This window comes from Ictidomys tridecemlineatus, chromosome X, assembly GCF_052094955.1.
Source record: "Ictidomys tridecemlineatus isolate mIctTri1 chromosome X, mIctTri1.hap1, whole genome shotgun sequence".
Taxonomy (NCBI): Eukaryota; Metazoa; Chordata; class Mammalia; order Rodentia; family Sciuridae; genus Ictidomys; species Ictidomys tridecemlineatus.
The window spans coordinates 115,232,050-115,254,163 of NC_135493.1; the positions used below are offsets into that span (position 1 = coordinate 115,232,050).

At 41.7% G+C, this 22,114-nt stretch overlaps 2 protein-coding genes across 8 annotated transcripts in view; one reads left to right on the plus strand and one right to left on the minus strand.

Moving 5' to 3' along the window:
- Syap1 (synapse associated protein 1) overlaps positions 1 to 9,446 on the minus strand; it is a 33,019-nt gene extending 23,573 nt beyond the window's left edge. The window contains exons 1-3 of the mRNA XM_005316004.5: positions 9,094 to 9,446; positions 2,998 to 3,116; positions 1,590 to 1,656 (exon numbers count right to left, since the gene is read on the minus strand). Coding sequence (XP_005316061.1) covers positions 1,590 to 1,656; positions 2,998 to 3,116; positions 9,094 to 9,286 — 379 coding nt within the window. The 5' untranslated portion in view covers positions 9,287 to 9,446. The remainder of the gene's footprint in view (positions 1 to 1,589; positions 1,657 to 2,997; positions 3,117 to 9,093) is intronic.
- A 5,627-nt stretch (positions 9,447 to 15,073) lies between these two features.
- Positions 15,074 to 22,114, plus strand: part of Ctps2 (CTP synthase 2) — a 100,088-nt gene continuing 93,047 nt past the window's right edge. Inside the window, exons 1-2 of one of the 7 annotated variants that reach the window (XM_078035092.1) lie at positions 15,313 to 15,669; positions 18,654 to 18,806. The gene's annotated coding sequence lies outside the window, so the exon portion shown is untranslated. The other 6 variants (XM_078035094.1, XM_078035093.1, XM_040291225.2 and 3 more) reach the window with 6 other exon arrangements.

The window sequence follows — 22,114 nt, forward strand, 5'->3', positions numbered from 1 at the left end:
AAACTGCTGAGACTGGCTTTGAACTTATGATCCTCTTGCCTCAGTCTCTTGACCAATCCCAGGGATTATAGGTGTGTGCCACTGTGCCCCCAGCTACTTCACACTTTTTAAATTTTTTTTTTCTTTTTCTTTTTGGGTACTAGGGATTGAACTCAGGGGCACTTGACCACTGAGCCCCATACCCAGCCCTATTTTGTATTTTATTTAGAGACAGGGTGTCACGGAGTTGCTTAGGCCTCACTTTTGCTGAAGCTGGCTTTGAATTCGAGAACCTCCTGCTTCAGCTTCCCGAGCTGCTGGGATTATAGGTGTGTGCCATAGTGCCTGGCTGCTTCACATTTTTAAAAGTTTTTTTTTAATATATATTTTTTAGTTGTAGATAGATACAATATCTATCACATTTAAAAAACTTTATTCTTCTTTTAATTATTTTAATGTAGTACTGATGTTTGAACAGTGCCTCAGACATGCTAGGCAAGTGCTCTACCACTGAGCTACAGCCCCAGCCCCTGCTTCACACTTTTGAATTCACCTAGGCACAATAATACCTGGTGGGAACTTATCATTGGCTGAACTATGGCACAGCTCAAACTGAATCTATGCTATTTTGCCAAATTCAAATACAGGAGGTTGGTTTTAGGTATGCATATCATCAAATGGTAAAAGTAGGCATTTTTGAGTCCTTATAATTGCAAACATTTAAGCAGGCATTTGTCAGTAAAGAAACCACAAGACTTTTCATGGTGATGTCACTTGCAGGTGTCGTGGCTCCCCCAGAAAGCTACTCCGTTTCTTTTAAAGAAAACAGGAAGGGCACCGAGATTTAATAAGTGCCCTTTAGGTACACAGTGTTCACTGCACTGGGCATGTGGTATGAAATGAGCAATGAAAGCTTATTCGCCCTTTCAGAGCCAACTCCCTAGAGGGGCTGTTACAGGCTTGACCTCACACACTGTCCCAGTCACTGGGAACAATTTACTCCCTTTCTTTAAACCGCAAATATTTATCAGTATGTCTTCCCCACTAGTCTTTGTGCAATCTGAAGGATGGGGGCTGTTACATACACTTTTTTTTTTAATGCTAGAATGGAACCCAGGGCATTGTATGTGCTAAGCACACATTTTACCACTGAGCTACATCCCCAGCCTCATACACGTTTAAAAAAAATTTTTTTTAAGTTGTTGATGGACATTTATTTTATTTATATGTGGTACTGAGGATCGAACCCAGTGCCTCACACATGCTAGGCAAGTGCTCTACCACTGAGCCACAACCCCAGTCCTCATACACATTGTTTTAAATATCATAGCCTGGGGCCCAGGATGTGGCTCCAGCAGTAACGCACTCACCTGGCATGCGCGGGGCGCTGGGTTCAATCCTCAGCACCACATAAAAATAAAATAAAGATGTTGTGTCCACCGAAAACTAAAAAATAAATATTAAAAAATTCTCTCTCTTTTTTAAAATAAAAAGCAGAGGGGGAAGCGGTGCCCTTCTAAGTTAAAAACAACTTTAATAAATAAATAAATATCATAGCCTTAGTATCATTCCAGCACATAACAGTTATTTAAGATAAAACTGTACCGTACCAGACTTCTTTGTGTGCTGTTCCTCAACAAATTTTTTCTGCTCCTTCTGAAAATCTCCTATAATTGTCTGTTAAAAAGAATACATAAAGAATCAAATTACATTTCCTTCTTTCTTTCTTTTTTGGTACTAGGGATTGAACCCAGAGGATCTTTACCACTGAGCCACAACCCAGCCCTTTATTAATTTTGAGAAAGGGTCTCACTAGAGCATCTAAGTTGCTGAGGTTGGCCTTGAACTTGCTATCCTCTTGCCTCAGCCTCCTGAATCACTGGGATTACAGGTGTGCACCACTGCACCCGGCTCAAATTACTTTGAAAAGTTTACTACTAGATAACAATTTACATTCAAGATTTTGAAGTCTAATGGGGATATTTTATCCATTTCCTTTGAATAAAAAGGCTAAAAATGTGATACTTCTCCATTTCCTCAACAAGAATGGATCCTTCAGTGTTTTTCAATTTTGAGTATAAAACTTCCTTTATGACACATGATCCTTTTCAAATTCAAAAATGAAACCCAGGGCTGGGTGGCTCAGTGATGGAGCTCTTGCTAGCACATATGAGGCACTGGGTTCAATCCTCAGCACCACATATAAATAAACAATAAAGTTATAAAAAATGAAACCCAATTTTAAACAATAAAGGAAGCTGGGCACAGTGGTGCACACCTGTAATCCCAGCAGCTTGGGAGGCTGAGGCAGGAGGATCACGAGTTCAAAGCCAGCCTCAGCAAAAAGCGAGGCACTAAGCAACTCGGTGAGACCCTGTCTCTAAATAAAATACAAAACAGGGCTGGGGATGGGGCTCAGTGGTCGAGTGCCCCCGAGTTCAATTCCTGGGACCAAAACCAAAAACAATAAAGGACATGTTGAATTTCATTCTAATAGAGTATACACAACAAAAACATCTAACAACATATCTAAGTCTGAACTAATGACCTCTTTAGTTCAAATCATTATCAACATAAATGAAATTCCCAAGGCTTGCACATTAACACTGGAAAAAATGAACAAACTTTCTCCTTAAGAGTCTTAACAGAGTTGTTCCTAATGGGCTTGGACTTTTAAAAACTTAACCAAATTACACAAAGATATAAATAGACCCTGAGATAGCCATAGTTTATTACTAAACTCACAACATGAAAAGTTTACTTATATAATTCAACAGTATAAAGGCATTTCAACTATATTAAAATAAAAACCAAAGCTATTTATAACCAAAGTAATTAATATCTCAGTCACTTATTGTACAGGGAGAAGGAAAAAAAACCCAAGAGTCTCAACAATCTAGATTTTTATTAGAATATGATACCCTACTTGCATTTAAAAAAATTTCTAAGAGGGGACTGATTGTATTAGCTGTTAATAAATTTCATATACTTCTACTTCCAAAAGATATTTAAGTGTACCTTTTCAATGATGTCATCTATTTTTCCTTCTTCTACAGATCTCTTTATTGTCTGTGCCGTTTCAGCAACTGATTCAGTTATCTTTTTTGTGGCAGCACTTGCGAAATTATATAGATAGTCTATAAAGGATAAAAAGAATCAATGTTTCATTGCAGTATAATGACTACAAGTGTCCCTCGGTATCTGGGAGAGGGTTTGTTCCAGGACCTGCTTGGATATCAAAATCTGTGGATGATAAAGTCCCTCATATTGTTATTAATTATTATTATTTTGGGTACAGAGGGTTGAACCCAGGGGTGCTAATCACTGAGCTACATTCCCAGCCCTTCTTACATTTAGAGACAGGGTCTCACTGAATTGCTTAGGGCCTTGCCAAGTTGCTGAAGTTGGCCTTGAACTTACAATCCTCCTGCCTCAGGTCCTGAGCTGCTAGGATTATACATCATACATATTTTTTTTTCTTTCTTGGTGATACTGGAGGTTGAACCCAGGGCCTTGTGCACGCTAGGCAAGCACTCTACCAACTGAGCTATATTCCCAGCTGCTGCTGGAATTATAGTTGCGCACCACATGGCATTCACATGATAACTTATGCACATTCTCCCATATAATTCTGTTATATTCTCCCATATAATTCTGTTATATCTCTAGATTACTTATAATACCCAATACAATATAAATGCTGTATAAACAGTTGTTATACTATATTGTTTAGGGAATAATGACAAGAAAAGTCTATACATGTTTAGTATAGACACAATTTCAAATATTTCAATCCATGGATGGTTTAACCAACAGATGTGGAACCCATGGATATTATGTTTCTCCCTTAAATAGAGATTTTATAAGAGCCAAGTGCAGTGGTGCATGCCTGTAATCCCAACATCTTGGGAAGCTGAGACAGGAGGATCACAAGTTTGAGGCCAGCACTAGAAACTTAGTGAGAACCTAAGCAACTTAGCAATACCCTGTTCTCAACATAAAAAATAAGATGGGGGCTGGGGATATAACTTAGTTGGTAAAGTGCTTGCCTCACATGCACAAGGCCCTGGGTTCAATCCCCAGTACAACACATACACACATAAAAAAGAGATAGGGATATAGCTCAACTGTAAAGCACCCCGGGTTCCACCCTCAGTATAAAAAGAAAAAAAAAAAGTAGATGCCCCTGAGATGTATTCCGTTGGCGTATTTTGGGGATGAGGACAACAATCTATAATACTCTATTGATAACTTGGTGAATGTCTTCTTAGTTAAAGGCCTATCCTAAACCCCATTAGGGCAGGGATTGAGGCTGTCTGATTCACTACTATATCCCCACTGGGTGACCAGTAAGTACTTGTTGAATGGATGGACCTAATTAATGCTGAGTTTTAGAAAGAGCATCATTTCTTTGGTTATAACTATTCACTCCTTTGGTTATAAATAGTTTAATGTGCAATGTGGTATGATAAAATGTATAAACAAACAGTCATGCTATTTATGTAAAATTATTCTTTGCAGATAAAGAAACAAAGTTTTGAGAGAAGAGTATTCCTTTTATGGTTTTCTCATAGCTGGGTGAGGTGGTGCATTCCTGTAATCCCAGCAATTTTGGAGGCTGAAGAAGGACGATTGCAAATTCAAGGTCAGCTTCAGCAATTTAGCCAGACCCTGTCTCAAAATAAAAAAGCTGGGGTTGTAGCTCAGTGGTAAAGCACCCCTGGGTCCAATCTGCAGTATCAAAAAAATTTTTTTTTCCTTCAGAAATCCATTTTGAATTTAAACTGTCATTTTAATCTAAGGGAGAAATTTTAAAAATACCTTTATTTTATTTGTTTATATGTGGTGCTGAGGATTGAACCCAGGGCCTTGCACGTGCTAGGCAAGTGCTCTACCGCTGAGCCACAACCCCAGCCCCTAAGGGAGAAATTTCATTGAAAAAGTGGTCTTTTAGCATAATAATCTCAATTCTTACATTTTAGTGACTACCTGGGCATTTTACGGATGCCTTGAAAAATGCATAATTTTCACCTTCTAGGAATTTATTAGCCTAAATAAATAAAGGAATCAAAGACAACAAGAGTATTCATTCAACTGGGCAGGCCCAAGACTATCTTTGGAAAGGTCTGTGTGTGTGTGTGTGTGTGTGTGTGTGTGTTTTTCTAGGGATCAAATCAAAGCACCTTGCATGTGTTAGGTAAGTACTCACTCTACCACTGAGTTATACCTCACCTCTTAAAAAGCCTGCTTTCAAGATTGGCTATTGGCTAGTGTTTGGGAACTTGGATTTCAGTAGGGTTTCTACCACTCCCCAAACTGTGACAGTGGCTCACTGAACTGTGTGTGAATATTATGGTTCACAATCAACACCTGCTTTCCTTCTGGAGTCTGGAATTACAGTACACTGTAGACATAGGGTGCCCGTGTGACCTGCCATCCATAAAAATCCTGGGCACTCATTTTCTAAAGAGCTTCCCTGGTAGAGAACATTTCACATGCATTGTCGCAACTCACTGCTGGACGAATTAAGCATGTCCTATGACTCCACTGGCTTCCTCTGGACTTTGCCTCATGCACCTTTTCCTTTTGCTGACTTTGCCATCTTCACTGTGATAAATCAGAGCTGTGAGTCCTCCTAACCCATCATTGAACTGAGGTGGTTTTGGGGACTCTGAAGGGCAGCAAATTATCACTTTTACTCACATCTAAATAGAAATTTCTTTTCACTTCTCATGACACTTTCACCTGTCAATTTTAGGTCTGACATCTCACAAAATGAAAATCATTTCTAAAGCAATGTCCCTAAGATATTTCTTTTTTGAACTAAAACCCCCAATTCTAAAGGATATTGTGCATAAGCCATGGGATTCAAGCTCATGACCATTTGTACTATGTATCTGACTCTGTCATCAAAACTGTGGTCACTGGAACTCAATTAGATAGTCTACTTCTACATGAAAGCAGACACATTACTTTTCCTATGTACACACTAACTTTTGGAGTCTTCTTAGTTTCTAAGTCAGGCATCTGGAACTTGAGATGGATTTTCTCTATAGGGAAAAAAGGGGAGAATGCCTTCATTCACAAAGTCCCACTGCAGTAGCAATCCTCAAAAGAGCAATTAGAAGAGGTGGCCAGACCTCCATTTCTGGGCACAGGCTGGTCTTATAGGGACTATGCTGAAAAAGCCATAACTTGAAAATATTGGCTACCTTCCCAAGAGTATAAACTGTGTGAATGGGCTGGAGTTGTGGCTCAGTGATAGAGGGTTGCCTAGCATGTGTGAGGAACTGGCTTTGATTCTCAGCACCACATATAAATAAATAAATATAGGTCCATCAACAACTAAAAAAAAATTTTTTAAAAAGCTGTGTGAATGACTCAGATTCTTAAAACTCCCAGAAATACAGGGTATTTTTTGTTGTTTTGCTTTTTAAGAGTCCAGATAATGCTTTGATTTGGTTGACTAACAAACACCAACCAATCTGTACTGAATAGAAGTTACTTTGGGGCATGATGCCTTTAAGGGGAAAGGAGAATATATATATATATATTTTTGTATCAGGGATTGAACCCAGGGGAACTTAATCACTGAGCCACATCCTCAGCCCTTTTTATATTTTGTTTAGAGAGAGGATCTCTCTAAGTTGCTTAGGGCCTTGCTAAGTTGCTGAGGCTGGCTCTGAACTCAAGACTCTCCTGCCTCAGCATCCCAAGTCACTGGGTTTACAGGTGTGTGCCACCAGCTGAAAGGAGGAATTTTTGAGTTCCTGTACTGTTCTCTCTTTGAAGACAGTGACCACAGGACATCATAAACTTATGGGGGTGGGAGAGATCCAAAGATCAAGTTTAGTTTTGGGTAAGAGAGAGGAATGTAGCCTGGATGTCTACCATTGGTAACTGGTGAAAGGCCTAAATTCATAAATAGATCACTATCAACAGAAAACACCTAAGGTCCAGTTGAGGCAGGCACTCAACAAAGGTGTGCAGAACAAAGGAGATTCCTAGGAGAATCCATGTAGATTTCAAAAAATTAAAGAAACCAATCTACTCATGGGGAATTAGGCTCAGAGATGTTTAATTTCAGTTTTCAAACTATCTGATCATCTATCTTATTTCTCTCAAAGTTTGTGTATATACTTGAACCTTTACACAGTCCTAGAACCACATAAATTTTAGAAGCAAGAGCTTTCATTTATTCTGAAACTTTCAAATTACAAACAATGTGTGAGTGGGCAGGTACTTCCGTCTAACCCCAGTCTCCTCAAATATCAAAAGAGAACCTGGTGAGGAAAGAAAGATGGCAATATTAGCTCCAAAGTAGTCAACCCTATCAAAACTACATTTTTTCTTCCTTGTGATGCTGGTGATTGACCTCATAACCCATGATGTCATAAATGCTAGGCATGTGCTCCACCCTAAGCCACACCCCCAGCCACCCAGAAGACATTTATTAAAAACTGTTCAGAGGTCTTTATTACTAAATTGAAATATAAAGTTTCAAATCAACAGTAAAGCCCTAAGTTTTAAGAAACCAACTTTGATTCTCTCCTTATGACATGAAAATGGTTCTATCTAATCATGTAAATACCTACATGCTATAGTTCACAGTTCATAACTTTATCCCACTTTCATCTATCTCAACCACCTAATAGACCCTCTCTGCTTTAGCTACGCCTATGTTTCTTGAAGGTTTCTTCAGAATCAGAATCACCACAGCATGCATTTATATTTTTCATGCGTATTGTACTGCCTGTGCCCCCTATAACTAAACTGTAAATTCAAAACAGAGAGGTGGCACATGCCTGTAATCCCAGCAGCTTGAGAGTCTGAGACAGGAGGATTTTGAGTTCAAAGCCAGCCTCAGCATTTTAGCGAGGTGATCAGCAACTCAGAGAGACTCTGTCTCTAAATAAAATACAATATAGGGTTGGGGATATGGGTCAGTGGTCAAGTGCCCCCAAGTTCAATCCCCAATACCGCCTTCTAAAAAAACAAAACAAAACAAAAAACACCGCTTTGAAATTAGACATTAAAATACCACCTCTACCATTTACTATCAGCATAACTTCAATCCAGTAGCTCAGGCTTGTTCCCCCAAATCACGAGGATGTTAAACCCATTTTGTCCCACCATCCCAGATGTGGATCACCTGTAAAAACTTAAATTGAGAAACATATCACTTATGGTAGCTTCAAAATAGTATTTGAACATCTGTGTTCAAAGAATTGAAAACTGGGGACTTAACGGGTTAACAGATGAAATGAGACATGGTTCATAAAACATCTAAGTAATTTGACAATTGACCGCTCTTTTTCCACATCAAGAAAAAGGTTCTACTGCACTCAAGATGACCAACCAGGACTGAGGAATTCAGGAACTATCTATTTACTTGAGATAACACGTTCTACCCTAAGGGCAAAAAAGCATTTTTTTCCAAGGACTCCAGTCCACTGTGGGGTGATTGGGTAAAGGTGAAAAGTGACCTGTTGAACAAAGCAGATTATTTGTAAAACCTGAAGACAAATGGGACCAGACCCACTGCGGCCCTGCTGCCAATGATTAAAAAACTTTGCAGAGGGGCTGGGGTTGTGGCTCACTGGTAGAGCACTTGCCTTGAATGTGTGAGGCAATGGATTCCATTCTCAGCACCATATATAAATAAAAAGTAAAGGTTTGTCAACAACCGAAATGAATAAAATAAAATTAAAAAAAAAAAACTTTGCAGAGAGCTGGAGTTGCAGCTCAGTGGTAGAATGCTTGCCTAACTTGCACAAGGACAGATCTATGTTCGATGCCAAGCACAACCCCCCCAAAAAAAAACCTACAACAAAAAACAAACAAACAAACAAACAACAACAAAAAACTAAGTAAAAGAAAAGTGATTAAAAAAAATTTTTTTTCAGGATGGCATGTCACCAGGAACTTCAGGGACAGGATTTGACTGCTAGAGGAAACTTTGGCTTTGCTCAGATTCTCACCAATCTCTCATCTCTAGAGGACTGATCCGCAAATCCACCTTCCTCCCAGGCCCCCGCTCCTGCCAGCCAGCCTGGCTCGCAAACCAGGGACACCCCCCCACCCCCTTTCAATAACGGATCGCGAGAGACTCACTGCTGAGGCCTCTGGCCTGGTGGAGGAACTCTAGGTCCTCCGTAGACTGCTGCTCTTCCTCGGTGGACTCCGCCACCGTCTCCGAGGGCTGCTCAGGTGGACTGCCTCCCGCTGACTGCCCGTCTCCTTGGGATGGCTCGTCCACCGCCGCCGGCTGTTGCAAGCCAAACCAACTACTCAGTCCTCGGAACATCCCGCCCGCCCGGCCGCCGCCGCCGCCGCGGTTAGGATCCCCGTAGACCCCTGTGGGAACTGCCTAGTAGCTACTCGACTCTGCGAGACTCCGTGGGAAATGGCCGGAAGTCGCAGAGACGCTGGTGCCGCCCATCTACCATCTACCCCCTTCTGTGACGACGCTACCGGTGGACGCGCATGCCTCATTTCCGTCCAAAGGTTCCACCCCGCCCCCTCCGCAGCGATTGTGACCGATTGGTTGCAAGCGTGGAGAAAGGACAAAGGGCTTTCCCCAGTAGCTCAGCCCCACTCTGCCCCTTTCCCTCCTTCTCAGATTTGTAGGTGATTTACCTGAGTGTTTGGACAGCTTTTTTGTCACATTCATACCTAGTTTCATTTTATGATTGCCTCTAAGAGCTGGGCTGGTGACATAGCCTCACTTTTTAGGTCCAGCTAGACCTGCCCCCCCCCCCTCAATTAACCTCCACTGAGCTCAAGTCAAAACTAACCCAAGGTCATGGTTGCTGATGCTGCTTCTTTTTTAGCTTTTCAAAGATTTTTTATTTTATTTTTTCTAAGCAGTTATACGTGGTAGTAGAATGTATTTTCACATATTATACATATATGGAGTATAACTTCTCATTCTTTTGATGGTACATGATGTAACATGCATTGGTCGCATGGCGAATGGGAATAAAAGATAGTAGAAGGAATCGGGGCATTACTATGCTAACCCAAGTCTTCTAAATCCAATTTACAGGTGAAGTGGCACCCCCTTTCTCCACAGAAAAGTCTTAACTGGGCTTCTCCAGAAATCTGCAAGATGGCTGATTTTAGGACTGCCAGCAAGAGTCTCTGCAAAAGAGTTCAATGTAGATAAACTTCCTATTTTCCTGTAGCCCTGTTTTATTTGGCCACTGGCTAAGAAGATACCAGCACTCCAGGTGCTGGATACCCCCTTACTACTTTCTCACAAATGTATCCAGTATAATAGTTTGCAAAACTGTGTAAACAAGGCCTCTGGCCTTGAGCTGGGCTTCACAGAGATGTCTACATTTTTAAGATAAGTTAGCTATTGGGCTCCATGGTAACAGCTGGCAGGGAGAGGAAAGAAAGGAAGAAGCTCTCCCCTTCCCAGGTGTTGTCCTTGAAGGATTAACTTGCTCAAAACAGTGAAAGAGAAAGCTGCTTTTATGTGAACTTCTGCAAACTGTGAACTTGAGGCCCTCCCTTTATATGCTGGGTATAAAACTACCAGAACTTGGGGTTCAGGGGATTGATTGATTACAGCAAAAGCTATGCCCTCTGAACCTGGCTGCAGCCAAATAAAACTGTTCCTGCTATCTTTGGTGCCTTGCCTCGTTTGTCCCTAGAATACAGGGAGAAAAGAGGCTACTTGTGCATTTTATTAGGATCCTAATTCAGCAGAAACTTTGAAAAAAATTATGATGCTTATAATTGGAAATTTGGACACTGAATAATTGTGAAATTAAGGAATTGTGAAAATTTGAAAAGTTTTAGTGGAGCACATCTGTAATCCCATCTACTCCAGAGGCTGGGGGAGGATGACAAATTCAAGGCCAGCCCCTCTAAACTTGGAGAGGCCCTCAGCAACTTAGACCCTATCTCAAAATAAAAAATAAAAGGACCAAGATGTGATAAATGCCCCTAAATTCAATCCTCAGTACCAAAAAAAAAAAGTGGTGATGGTGTTATATATGTATGTTCTTAAAGTTTTATATTTTATTTTATTTTATTTAAAGAGAGAGTGATGGAAGGAGGGAGGGAGGGAGAGAGAGAATTTTTTTTAATATTTATTTTTTAGTTTTCGGCGGACACAACATTGTTGTTTTGTATGTGGTGCTGAGGATCGAACCCAGGCCGCACGCACGCCAGATGAGCGCGCTACCACTTGAGCCACATCCCCAGCCCAAGTTTTATATTTTAAATATAAACTGTACTGTACTGAGGAATTGACCAAAGAAATGATACCATATATGGAATTTGCTTCAAATTAATACAAGATGGGGGCAAATGGATAGGTAATAGATTAGACAAGTCTGGCCATGTGTTGGTAATTATTGATGCTGGATGATTATGTCTATTACATATATATATATATATATATATATATATATATATATATATATATATATATATAAATACATATACATACACACACACACACACACACCTCCAGCAATCTATTCTGGATGGTTGCCAATGATTCCTTCTCCCCCACCATTTTGAGATCAGTAGGACAATTCCAGTGACCTATGGTATAAGTGAGGGGACTGATTACAATTCTGATTTCATCACTGTTCACTTTTCCAAACTGAGCTATATTGACATTTTATTCAGGTTCAGGACTTTATCTTAACAAGTCTGACCTGTTTCCCGCCCCCCCCAGCTTTACTGACATGTTTAAAGTGTATAATTCAAAGGTAAATGTGTGTATGTGTATATGTATGTGTGTGTGTGTGTGTGTGTGTGTGTGTGTGTGTGGCTTTTTGGGGGGGGGGTACAGGGGATTGAACCCAGGGGCACTTAACCATTGAGCCACACCCTAGCCTTTTTGTATTTCTTGCTGAGAAGGTCTCACTGAGTCGCTTAGTGCCTGGATAAATTGCTGACGCAGGCTCTGAATTCATGATCCTCTTGCCTCAGTCTCCCAAGATGCTGGGAATACAGGTGCGCCCATCACGCCGGCTTCTTTTTTTTAAAAAAAAATCAATGTCATGTGGGTAGTAGTCCATGAATAGACACCTACTGAATGAGGACATACCTTTATCGTGTACAATTCAGTCAATCTGCACCCCCACCCCATTTTTTTTCCATCACTGGGAATTGAACCCAGGGGCACTCTATCATTGAGCAACATCCCCAGCCCGGGCCTCGAGAGTCTCTGGCATTACAGGTGAATGTCATTATACCTGATCAATCTGCTCGTTCTTTTTTCTCACCCTAACCAAGGGTTTTACCACAGAGCCACATCCCCAGCCCCTCAATCTGCACTCTTATCAAAAAAATTTTTTTCTGTCTATGTTTTTCATGAGCAGATGCTCATGAACTGTGCCCTGTGCCCAGGTCATGGTTAAATTTCCAAACTCCAGATGCAATATTTACCATAATAGCGCCCTTCCTTTATATTTGCAAAATATCTTTCATCCACTAGCCTCATAGAATAATAAAATAAGATAACTGGATCAGGTCCTGTATCCTGTAATGAAGAGTCCGGCTGTGGGGACAGACATTTGACTTGATGCCCCTGGCTTTGCCACTCATATTAACTAATTGTCTTTGGTCAAGACATTTCCATCACTGGGAATTGAACCCAGGGGCACTCTATCATTGAGCTACATCCCCAGCCCGGGCCTCGAGAGTCTCTGGTATTACAGGTGAGTGTAATACCAGAACCTCGGGCTCCTCATTCCAAAATGGGTAAACGTGAAGTTCTGAAATGTGCAAAGGAACCTTACAAACACCCCAGGTGTAAAGTATTATTATCCACATCAATCCCTTTAAAAGCATCCTTTCCACTCTGCCCTCTGTAAGAAGACTTGTTTCACTAACAAGCTTCTCTGTGCTTCCAGCCTTTTTACAAGGTAATCTTTTATTTTATTCTCCCTCACTGGGGCAGGATTGGGGGGAGACCTGGGGTCTTCTGCAAGGATACCCTGCTAAGTGATGTCTCTGCTTATTTTCCCAAAAGAACTCAATATCCCAAGCTCCTCCTGTTTCTTCCATAACACTACTCTTTCATCTGTGGCAGGGAAAAATCTGCTTAGCTTAGAAATTCATTAGCTTTTCAGTATGGAGATTTCTTGGAAAATTGGGAGTGGAACCACCATTTGACCCAGCTATCCCACTCCTTCGTCTATACCCAAAGGCTTTAAAAACAGCATACTAGACAGGGTCTCACTGAGTTGCTTAGGGCCTCACTTTTTGCTTAGGCTGGCTTTGAACTGGTGATCTTCCTGACAGCCTCCCAAGCCACAGGGATTACAGGCATTAGCAACTGTCCCTGGCACCAGGCAACCTTCTTAGTTGCAGTCATCTGTCAGCTTCGGGGACACTCCCCCACATTCCCCGGAAGTTCCTTGGTCTCAATGGAGTAAGCTCCGTTCACCATCCTTCTGCCTCCCTCCACCATGTTCAAAAAGAGGGCCTCCAGGCACTAGACCCTATTCCTGGCATCCCCATCTCACTTTTCTATTCCATTTCAGCAGCCATCTCTCTGTTTCATCTTCTGGAATTGCTTCCTGTGTGTGTGTGTGTGTGTGTGTGTGTATTTTTTTTTTGTACCAGGGATTGAAACCAGGGGCACTCAATCACTGAGCTCCCCAGCCCTATTTTTTATTTTATTTAGAGACAGGATCTCACAAGTTGCTTAGTACCTCACTAAATTGCTGAGGCTGGCTTTGAACTCCCAATGCTACTGTCTCAGCCTCCTGAGCTGCTGGGATTACAGGCATGTGCCACAGTGCCCAGCCTCTTTATATTTTTTGGTACCAGAGATTGAACCCATGGGCGCTTTACCACTGAGCTACATCCCCAGCCCCATTTATCTATCTATCTATCTATCTATATTTAAAGACAGGGTCTTGCAGTCAGGCGTGGCGGCACATACCTGTAATCCCAGCAGCTCGGGCGACTGAGACTGGAGGATCGTGAGTTCAAAGTGAGCCTCAGCAATTTAGTGAGGCACTAAGCAAGTCAGTGAGATCCTGTCTCTAAATAAAATACAAAATAGGGCTAGGATGTGGCTCAGTGGTTGAGTGCCCCCAACTTCAATTCCCAGTGTGTGTGGGGGAGACAGGGTCTTGCTAAAATGCTGAGGCTGGTTTGGAACTTGGGATCCTCCTGCTTCAGCCTCCTGAATTGCTGGGACTACAGGTCTGTGCTGCTGCAACTAGCTCCTGAATTGCTTCAGCTTTGAAGTCTTTGCCTCCAATATCACACGGCTGCCAACTGGCCAGTCCTCTAGTACTCTTTGGGCCTTTCTCTTTCCTTTCTCTCAGCCTATCAGTTCTCTGCTGGTTTCAGTTCCTGTCCTCTAGGACTAGACCTGTCATCCATTACTACAATTGCATCCTTCTAGCACTGTCCAATTCTGCACCTTCCTCTTGCCCTACTGGACTCCACCAGCAAACTCTGGTCTTACCAATCAGATCTTTATCTACTGATAAAGATATGTTGCAAAATTATAATTGGACATCACTACACAATTATTATTTGTTCCTGTTGTGCTGTTGCTGGGGATAGAACCCAGGGGCTTGCGTGTAGGTCAGGTCTCTACCACTGAAGTATATGTCAAGTCCTATTTAAATTTCATTTCTAGACAGGGTCTTGATGAGTTGTTCAGACTTGCCTGGAATTTGATCCTCTTGCCTCAGCCTCCCTACTTCAACCTCTGAGAGTTGCTGGCATTACAGGCAATGCACCCCCACCTCGCCCCCCAATTCACAATTATAATGTCTAAACTCTACCAGGTGTAACTTGTCGTGCTAGTGTCTCACACTGGTAATTAAAAATTTTACGACTATCCTGAATCTTTGGTTTACTTCAACTCTTTCTATTGTTCAGTTACGGCTTTCTCCTTCAGAGGTTTGTTTACAGTTTTGTGTTCGCCTAAACAACCTCCCAGGTCCCTTCCTAGTACCAACCATCCTACAAACACTTTAAAAAAAAAAAAAGTCACTCTGTAAAGTCTTAGTAGCCGCCCCCCCCCCCCCCCCCCGCGTCGTCCCTGATGCGCAGTAGCAAGTATTGTTCTATGGAAATTCACTGCTTCCCATAGATAGATATGTAAACCTCCCCCCAGACCTGAGCTCAACTAGGGCAGAAATACCCTTTCGTTTTCCTCCTAAATCTTCTTAGGAGGAAAGAGAATTCCCGCATTTTAGTGATCCACAAACGACTGTGACGAGTGAAGTTCGCGGGGGACCCGATCGAAGGTCTCGGTTGGCCGGGAAACCAGATCTCGGCGGGAACCGTGGAATTCACTGCGCACCCGAAGTGTCTGTGCAAAGTGAGCCACGGGAGGGAGGGAGGAGCAGGCCTGGGCTGAGCGAGGCCTGAGGCCAAGGGCGGCCAGAGCAGGGGGTGTCGGGAGCTGCCTGTGTCCGGAGGAATCACTTTTTAGGCGCTTGTTTTGGACCATCGCACAAAACACGGTTGCAAACCCAAGCTCACTAGCGTGAGTCAGCGAGGCCAGTAGCCAAGCGGAGAGGGGAAGGTGGGCGAGGAGGGCTCCACGGTGCGGGCGGCAGGAAGGACCCGGTGGTGACTCCGGACAACCCCAGAGGCGGCCCCCTCCTCAGCTCGACAGGTGAGCGCCAGGCTGGCCGCGGGGCGGAGCCCGCACCAGCCTCCCTGCAAGGCGCCAGCACCACTGCGCAGGTAACTCCCCTGCTGGGCCTTCCCCCGACCCCCAGGGCCGCGGCGCCAGGGCCATCCCAAACCCCCTGGGCCTCCCTGCCCCCGTCCTACTCCTCTAGTCCCTATGCACAGGAGAGCCAGGAGCCTTTGTCCGCTTCCGATGGCGCCCGCGCCTTCCCTGGCGCAGAGTCCGAGTCCCGCTGGCAGCGGAGTGCACCCTGCACTTCGAGCTTGCAGACCTTAGCGGCCCGGCTGGACGCCCACTCTTGCCCACTGCGATCAGAGACAGTCCTAAGGCTGCCGGTGTTCCGGGGTCAGGAGCGGCATGTCCCTGGGGCGCACTCCCCCGCCAACCGCGCCCCTAGCCCCATTTCTCCTGGCCCCCCAGAGCCCCGAGATGGCGTTGGCGGAAGTGAAGCCCCGCGCGGGAATCCGGCGAGGCTGGTGATCAGCTTAAGGAACAAGGTCTTTCTGTTCCCTCCTGGCCCTACTGCCCCGGTTAAACAACGACCCTCGCTTTCCTGGTGTATTAGCTGGTTACTGCGCCGAGTGCAGTACTACGCTATTGCTACAAGATAGCTTTTTTGGGAAAAATTAAAACAAAAATCAATGCATAGTTTATATACAATAAAATGCCACGTTTTAAGTCTGCAGATCGATGGGACTGAAATTATACATCCATGTAACTACCACCCATCGCAGACTTAAAACCATTTATATCACCCCAGAAAGTTCCCTTGTGCCCCTTTCCAGTAACTCCACCTTCCCACCCCCACACTGTTTTGATTGCTGTTCTAGGCTTAGTTTTTCCTGTAAATTTTGAACTTCATAAAATGGGCTCTTTCAGAAAGTACTCTGTTGTGTTTGACTTACATTGGTTTGTAAATGGCGGTTATTGAGAAGGTGTGCCTTGGTGCCTCTGGGTGCTTTCAGTTGCTCTTTGCTTTTCTGATCTAATGTAGAAGCCACTGGCCACATGTGGCCATTGAACACCTGAAAGTTGGCAAATCTGAATCAAGATATGCTTAAGTAAAAGCACCTGATTAGTAAAAGGTGGTAACATGAGGGGCGCCGTGGTGCTGGCTTGTAAGCCCAGTGACTGGGGAGGCTGAGTCAGGAGGATTGCAAGTTCCAGGCTAGACCTGGCAACTTACTGTGACCCTGTCTCAAAAAAAAGAAAGGGTCACAATTGTAGCTCAGTAATAAAGCACCATTGGGTTGGATCCCCACTGCTGCCAAACAAAACAAAAAAGGAACAATCTTACACCTAAATTCTTTTATTGATTATAATTGTGAATACATTGAGTTAGATATGTTATTAAAATTAACCTCATTTCTCTTTATTTTTAAAAAATATTTTTAGTTATAGATGGACACAATATCTGTATTTTATTTATTTATTTTTATGTGATGCTAAGGATTGAACCCAGTGCCTCACACATGCCAGGCAAGTGCTCTACCACTGAGCTACAACCCTAGCCCTCTCCTTATTTTTTAAACGTGGCTACTAGAAAATTTTAAATTACTAACCTGGCTTACTGTGTAGTATTTTTATTAGGCAGCTCTACTAACACTGTTCCATTTCCTATTTTATAAACATTTGGTTCTGTTCACCACATTTGAGTAAATGAAAAACTTGGATCTTCATACCAGAAATCATCCTTATTGGAGGAAGTGATTTAAAACAGCCTACCTTGCAGTTTTAAAACTTCTTTCAAACTTGCTTGTTTGTTGAGATGAGGTAGAATTAGGCCCACCTTTTAGAATTAAGTTATATTTTTCAAAAAGGACTCTTAAGTATTGTACTTTAAAAGGGAATCTTGTGTTTTTGAAAATACTGAAAACTAATAATTGTCTAAAACCCAATCACCTAAATATATTAAAATTTAACATGGTGTATTTTTAATATTTTTAATTTGTTCTAATTAGTTAAACATGACAGAATGCATTTTGACCCATCATACATAAATGGAGTATAACTTCTTGTTTGTCTGGTTCTACATGATGTAGAATTACACAGGAACATGGTGTATTATTTTTTTTTATCAAATTAAGATCCTGAGGGGTGGGGATATAGCTCAGTTGGTAGAGTACTTGCTTTGCGTGCACAAGGCCTTGGGTTCAACCCCCGGCACCACCAAAACAAACAAAAACTTGACAATTAAGACTTTGATCTTAATTTTATATATATATATATATATATATATATATAATATATATAATATATAATTATATATATATATAATATATAATTATAAATAATTTGGTACTGGGAATTGAATCTAGGGTCGCTCTACCACTGAGTTATATCCCCAGTGCTTTTATTTATTTTTTTTTTAAATTTTTTTTCTTTTTTTTTTTTTTTATACTTTATTTATTTAGTTTTCGGCGGACACAACATCTTTGGATGTGGTGCTGAGGATCGAACCCAGGCCACATGCATGCCAGGCGAGCGCGCTACCGCTTGAGCCACATCCCCAGCCCCTTATTTATTTATTTTCTCTCTGTCTCCCCCCTTCCCCCTCCCCCTGTTGTTCTTTCCTTTTTGAGGTACTGAGGATTGAACCCATGGTGTGCTGTACCTGAACTACATCCCTAGCCGTTTTTATTTTATTTTGAGACAGGGTCTAACTAAATTTCCCAATCTAGCCTGGAACTTGCAATCCTCCTAAGTGGTGGGACTTACAGGCATGTGCCACCATGCCTGACTTATCTTAATTTTAAAAAGCATATTTGAGATAATATTTTTATTCAATTTTATACCTGCTTTTTTTGTCCAAGTAAAATAAGCATTTTCTTATATGAAAAATTCTCAGGCATCTTGTGACTTCACATGATTGTCTTCCAGTTTTCTTGACCATTACTTTCATGGCACACTTTGATTTTTGCTGACTTTAACAAACAGGAAGTCAGTCACTTGACAGTTTACTTGCCCCTTAATCTCACAAGAAAAGTAAACTCCAAGAGGGCAGAACCTTGACTTTTTGTTCATCCCTCATCCCTAGGACCTGGGAACACATCAAGCATGAAATAAGTGTTCAATAAACACTTGTGAGCTCACTGATCGAATCAGTAAATAGGTGGATGTGAAGAATAACAACTGGATGCCGTTTTGCCCTTAGGCACCCTGTTTGTAAATTCTTGCACAGCTTTCTAAGGTAGCTACTATCTTTAGCCCTGTATATTGCATGAATTGAGGAAAATAAGGTTTGGAAAAGTTAAAGAATTTGTTTAGGATCATAGATGTAAGTGAATCTAGTTTGTCTGACTATAGATCAATAGTGGGATAAGGAAGATATGGAGCAATAAAAGTGGAAAGATAGGAATATCAATTACATTTGGGATCTACAAGAGAATTCTGGGTTTGGATTGAGAATCATTTAGGCTATAAATATATAGATCAGATTAATAGGAAGAAGTGTAGTGATTCTGAATGTGACCATACCATGGCAGAGTAAGGCAGACTCGGGGATTTAGGGAGGACATTTGGGATGGAACAAGTATATCTTATTTCAGCGGACCAATAGCTATTTCAAATGAAACTCATAGCTCTGAAGTGAGATTAGTCTTAAATGCGGTAGCTATTAAGATAGATTGTTTTGAAAAATAAGCAGAGGAAGGTACAAAATCAGAATGGGCATTTCTTTGAGGAAGAGATGGGTAACTGAAATTAATGCATTTGTGCTTAATTTCCAAGTACTTTAAAAAATGTGTGAATTATAACAAAAAAAATGAAATGTATAGTTATTAACTTTTGTTAGTTTCTCTTTTTTGGCAGTTGTAATTTCATATTAGCAGTCTCAAGGAATTGCCCATTTGCCTGCCACGACTAGACAAATAATATCATCAAGGAACTACTTTGTTGTACTGGTAAAATTACAAGAGCAGATGGCCTCTGTATACACTCAAAGGAAAATGATGGTACTTAAAGAAAATCAAGATATTGGACTTGTTAAACATTTGCATCAGACAACAGCAGAAAAAGAAAAATTCTTTAGGACATATTTTCTTTTTTAAAAAAATATTTTTAGTTTTAGATGGACACAATTCTTTGTTTTGTGTATGGTGCTGAGGATCGAACCCAGTGCCTCACATGTGCTAGGCAAGTGCTCTACCACTGAGCCACAACCCCAGCCTAACATATTTTCTTTTAATTTTCCTTTTTGGATTTTTTTTTTTTGGGGGGGGGGTACTGGGGATTGAATCCAGGGATATTTTACCACTGAGCTATAGCCTTGGGTTTTTTTTTTTTTTTTTGCTCTGGGGATTGAACTCCGGGCTACTCAACCACTGAACCATATTCTCAGTTTTATTTTCTATTTTATTTAGAGACAAGGTCTCACTGAATTGCTTAGTGCCTTAGTTGCTGATGCTGGCTTTGAATTTGTGATCCTTGTGCCTCAGCCTCTGGAGCCACTGGGATTACAGGCATGTCCCATCACGCCCGGCTACCCCCAGGTGTTTTATAATTTTTTTTAGTTGTAGATGGACACAATATTTTTATTTCTATTTATTTTTATGTAGTGCTGAGGATCAAGGGCCTTACACATGCAAGGCAAGCATTCTACCACTGAGCCACAACCCCAGCACCCTCAGTTGTTTTAAAAACTTTTTTTAGTTGTAGGTGGAGACAATACCTTTAATTTATTTGTTTTTTATGTGGTGCTGAGGATCAAACCCAGTACCTCCCATGTATGAGGCAAGCACTCTACCACTGAGCCACAACCCCCAGTTTTTTAAGAAACATTTTTTTTTGACACAGGGTCTTGCTAAATTGCCCAGGCTGACCTTGAATTTGGGATCCTCCTGCCTGAGCCTCCCAAGTCTTTGGCATTATAGGCTTGTGCCACCACACCTGGCTTGGATATTCTTCAGTAGTAAAACTGAGTAATGAAAAAGATTATGTTCAGCACTCTTAGTTAAAATGGATATATTCATAATAATATAATAAGATATAATAATAATTAATCATAAATGGGGGGTGTAAGTCAGTGGTACAGCACTTGCCTAGCAAGCAAGAGGCCCTGGGTTCCATCTCCAGCACTGGAAAACAACAACAATCAAAAAGCAAAAAAGATGTTAATAGTTAATAGGTGGGGCTGAGGTTGTGGCTCAGTGATAAAGGGCTTGCCTGGTATGTGCGAGGCCCTGGGTTCCATCCTCAGCACCACATATAAATAAATGAAATAAATGTAAAAAAATAAAAAATACTTAATAGCCAACTTTGTTTTTCTTTTTTATTGGCACTGAGGATGGATCCTAGGGCCTCTTGTATGCTAGGCATGGGCTCTACTACTGAGCTACACTCCTGGCCTCAAATCTTAAGCTTTTACTCTATGCCCTCTCCATAACATCAGGCATCAGAAAATGTTTTATGTAAAAGACAGGTAATAAATATTTCAGGCTTTGTGGGACGGAATGTCTCTGTTGGCACAAAATTCAACTGTGCCACCCTAGTGTGAAAGAAGCCAGTAACAGTAAGTCAATGGTTCTGACTTGCGGATGAATGAATCCCAGATTAGTCAATCAAGAGTGAAGACAGGGTTGGGGATGTGGCTCAAGCAGTAGCGCGCTCGCCTGGCATGAACGGGGCACTGGGTTCGATCCTCACACCACATAAAAAATAAAGATGTTGTGTCCACCGAAAACTAAAAAAATATTTTTTTAAAGAGTGAAGACAAAGCCTGCAAAGGCACTTACTTTGGGTCCTGGGTGAGAGGCTCAGCGAACCAATGATGAAGCTGATCCTATCTGAGCCATGGTACCTTAATTGTTAAAGAAAAAAATTGTTCAATGACACTTGTTAAAACACTAAGAGTTTTTTCAGGGCCATTGCAATAGGTATAGGGACCACTGCAATGGGGTCTGGAATCAGGGAGGGAGAGATTGGGCTGAACTCCAAATATAGCACGGAAAAGGGGGGATTTATACCTGAGGAGCAGGGTATTGGGGCATAGTGGCCAGTGGGTGGGAAAAAGAAGATAACAGCAGTAAGAGAGACAGACTAGGATCACACATCACATGGAAGATGGCACAGAATGAGGACTCTGATCGGATATCAATGATGATCAAATATTGAGGGTGCAATGTTCTTGCTAAATGAACTTAGCAGGGTTCTTTGCTAAAACTGGCTTTACATGGAAGTGTACAGAATATTCAGAAGTTTGGCCAAGCAAAGAATCTTTGTCATGACAAATGTGTAATGCCATGTATTCACCATTATCATATCATACAGAGAGTAGTGTCACTGCCTTTAAAATCCCTCATGTTCTACCTATTCATCCCTATCTCCCTCCTACTCCCTGGCAACCACTGATCTTTTTTACTGTTGCTGTAGTTCTGCCTGTTCCAAAATGTCATATAGTTGAAGTCGTACAGTATGTAGCTTTTTTTGATTGGCTTCTTTCACTTTGTAACATGCATTTAAAATTCTTCCATGTCTTCCGGACTTGATAGCTCATTTCTT